Source organism: Pezoporus flaviventris, unplaced genomic scaffold (assembly GCF_033815535.1).
Source record: "Pezoporus flaviventris isolate CSIRO_AGI_PZ_B2104156 unplaced genomic scaffold, CSIRO_AGI_Pfla_v1 ptg000036l, whole genome shotgun sequence".
Taxonomy (NCBI): domain Eukaryota; kingdom Metazoa; phylum Chordata; class Aves; order Psittaciformes; family Psittacidae; genus Pezoporus; species Pezoporus flaviventris.
In genome coordinates, this window is record NW_026892584.1 from 43930406 (window position 1) to 43934058 (window position 3653).

At 53.4% G+C, this 3653-nt stretch overlaps 1 protein-coding gene across 1 annotated transcript; it reads right to left on the reverse strand.

Moving 5' to 3' along the window:
• Positions 1–551: 551 nt before the first annotated feature.
• HSPA2 (heat shock protein family A (Hsp70) member 2) lies at positions 552–2950 on the reverse strand. Its single transcript, XM_061464176.1, has one exon. The coding sequence runs from the start codon at positions 2857–2859 to the stop codon at positions 955–957; it is 1905 nt and encodes a 634-aa protein (XP_061320160.1). The 5' UTR covers positions 2860–2950; the 3' UTR covers positions 552–954.
• Between the last annotated feature and the right edge of the window lie 703 nt (positions 2951–3653).

Below are 3653 nucleotides of genomic sequence, written 5' to 3' on the forward strand. Positions count from 1 at the left end.
CCTTGGCATCAGGGAGTGGCAGGGGTGGAAAAACCAAGCCCACAAACAAAAAACCAAACACATTCGGTGAAGTATATGCTCAGTTTGTACACCAGCAATCCAAAAATAACTCTGTAACAACACAATAGCTGGCCACAAACCCATCTGTTTTATCAAGCCTAGCACCTGCCAAGCACGACTGTTTTTGTTGTACTTATTTCCCCACTGTTTGCTCACAGCAAGAGGAACACAGCATTTCCCCGTGTATTTCCAGGGCTGGAGCAGCTGGGCTGGGTCCTGCCGCCCACACCACAAGCTGTGGATTAAGAGCAGGTCCTGCCCCAGAACAACACCCCTTGCTTGGGGTAACTTTTCCCTCCCCAGTGCTCCCCAGGCTGTGCTCTGTTCCAGCGAGCTGCCACCCCCCATCCCACCGAAGCAGCTACTTTACTCACTTTCTGCTCCCAGCACGTTCCTGGGTGCAAGAGCTCAGGGGCTGCAGACACCACCAGGAAGGTCCTCCTCACACACCCACCCCACTACTGCCCCTTCACAGAGAGGAGGAAGATATGTTTATGCTTTAAATAAGTTTTATTTATTACCAAAATTTCCAGAAGCTGAATTTGGCATATATTTTTAATCTTCTGTAAATATTCTCATGCATAACTTGAAACTTGGCAGCTGCAACAGTCAAGTGGTTACTTTAGAAGAGACACTTAAACATCCAGAGTACAAACAGCTGTATCTGAATTAACAAAACTTGTCTATTACTAACCTTATAAAGCAGGACGTGCCTTCCCTTTTATCAAAACCAAGCTGACAGATCTGCCTTTATACACACCCAACAGAATAAACTCTGTTACCAGCAAGGACGTTTTCCTTAAAGGTTAGGAAAAAAAAAAAAAAACAAAAAACCACAAAACAAAGCAAAGAATGGAGTGACTGTCCATTAACCAGTCTATGTTTCAGTCCTCTTTAATCTACTTCTTCGATGGTTGGGCCACCGGAGCCACCTGCCCCGGCACCTCCAGCCCCCTGGTATAATTTTGTGACGATCGGGTTGCAGAGTTTCTCCAGCTCTTTCTGTTTGTGCTCATACTCTTCCTTCTCAGCCATCTGGTTGCGATCGAGCCACGAGACCACCTCCCGGCACTTGTCAAGCACTTTCTGCTTGTCCTGGTCACTTATCTTTCCCTTCAGTTTCTCATCCTCCACTGTCTGCTTCATGTTGTAAGTGTAGGACTCGAGGGAGTTCTTGGCAGACACCCGATCTCTGTTAGCTTCATCCTCTGCTTTGTATTTCTCTGCTTCTTGCACCATACGGTCAATGTCATCCTTGCTAAGGCGACCCTTGTCATTGGTGATGGTGATCTTGTTCTCCTTACCCGTGCTCTTGTCTACAGCACTGACATTCAAGATACCATTGGCATCGATATCAAACGTGACCTCAATCTGGGGGACTCCACGGGGTGCTGGGGGGATGCCCGTTAGGTCAAACTTGCCCAGCAAGTTGTTGTCCTTCGTCATAGCCCTCTCACCCTCATATACCTGGACCAGGACGCTGCTCTGGTTGTCCGAATAGGTGGTGAAGGTCTGAGTTTGTTTGGTGGGAATGGTGGTGTTGCGCTTGATGAGAGCGGTCATCACTCCACCCGCTGTCTCAATGCCCAGGGACAGAGGGGTGACATCCAACAGCAGCAGATCCTGCACATTCTCAGACTTGTCTCCCATGAGGATAGCGGCTTGCACTGCAGCACCATAAGCAACAGCCTCATCGGGGTTGATGCTCTTGTTGAGCTCTTTACCATTGAAGAAGTCCTGTAGAAGCTTCTGGATCTTCGGGATACGGGTAGAGCCACCCACCAGCACGATCTCTTGGATCTGGCCCTTGTCTAGCTTAGCATCACGCAGAGCCTTCTCCACTGGCTCCAGGGTACCACGGAAGAGATCTGCATTGAGCTCCTCAAAGCGGGCACGGGTAATAGAAGTGTAGAAGTCAATACCCTCAAAGAGGGAGTCAATTTCAATGCTAGCTTGTGTGGAAGAGCTGAGGGTGCGCTTTGCCCTCTCACAAGCTGTACGCAGCCGCCTCACCGCACGCTTGTTGCCAGCAATGTCACGCTTGTGCTTACGCTTGAATTCTTCCACAAAATGGTTCACCATACGGTTGTCAAAGTCCTCCCCACCCAGATGGGTATCACCAGCTGTGGACTTCACCTCAAAGATTCCATCCTCAATGGTAAGGATGGACACATCGAAAGTACCCCCTCCCAAGTCAAAGATGAGCACATTCTTCTCACCAGCTCGAGTACCTTTCTTGTCCAAGCCATAGGCTATAGCAGCTGCTGTGGGCTCATTGATAATACGCATCACATTAAGGCCAGTGATAGTGCCAGCATCTTTGGTGGCCTGGCGCTGGGAGTCATTGAAGTAAGCAGGCACTGTAATGACAGCATTCTGCACTTTGCGACCCAGATAGGCCTCGGCAATCTCCTTCATCTTGGTTAGGACCATAGAGCTGATCTCCTCTGGGAAGAAAGTCTTCATCTCACCTTTGTACTCCACTTGCACCTTGGGCTTGCCACAATCATTCACCACACGGAAGGGCCAGTGCTTCATATCTGACTGCACTGTGGGGTCATCATACTTGCGGCCGATGAGACGCTTAGCATCAAAGATGGTGTTGGTAGGGTTCATAGCCACCTGGTTCTTGGCGGCATCACCGATGAGGCGCTCTGTATCAGTGAAGGCCACATAGCTGGGTGTGGTTCGGTTCCCTTGGTCGTTGGCGATGATCTCCACTTTGCCATGCTGGAAGACACCCACGCAGGAGTACGTGGTGCCCAGGTCGATGCCGATTGCCGGCCCTTTGCCAGACATGATGTCAGGTTGCGCTGATCAGCCACTCACCCACGCTGGCCTCACCCACAACTCACTCTCGCTGCTCGCCGCGGCGCGATGTGCCGGTCTGCTGCCGCTGCCGCCCACTTTATAGCCGGCTGGGCCGTCTTCTGGAACCTGCCAGAACCCTGATGGCCAATCTGGACACCGGCCCGCCGCCACCGGCCAATCGCCTCTGAGAATTACCGGAGAGCACCCACCTCCTACCCTCTGGCCAATCAGAGCCGTGGCTCCCACCCGCTAGCCCAGCCCTCCCCGCTGTACCGCTGCCAAACGAACGCCTTCTTCCGGGTCCTTCTCGATCCGTCTCGTCTTGCAGTCTGCGCCATAGCTGTCCACCAATCACCACACGCACTTGGCACTGGCCCCGCCCCGCCGCAAAAGCTGCGAGAAAGTTCCCGTAGGCATTCGAAGCAGGGGCGGTGACTGACATCAGCGCTATCCAATGGGGACCGGGAAGGGTAGGCCGGGTGGGCACTATGCGACTCGCCTGTTCATCCCGCTGAGGGCAGTGGCGGGAGGGAGGAGCGTAGCCGCCCCTCGGGGTGTTCTTCAGCGCTGCGGTCATCTCGCAGCCGGCCGCCAGCTGGTGGGGAATTTACCCTTATTTGGTCGCGAGGAGGCAGAAATTCAGCTCTCTCCACACACACCCCCTCTCTCCCTCCAGTCCCCCCTGCACCCGCGGCTTGTCAGTGCCAAACGGCAGCCGAGCCGTGTCCGCCCTGTCGCCGCGACCCCGGTGGAGCCAGGGCTGAGGCGCCGCCAGCCTGAGG

Excerpts from the sequence above, each read along its gene's own strand:
- HSPA2 (XM_061464176.1), bottom strand. The coding sequence starts at position 2,859 with ATGTCTGGCAAAGGGCCGGCAATCGGCATCGACCTGGGCACCACGTAC.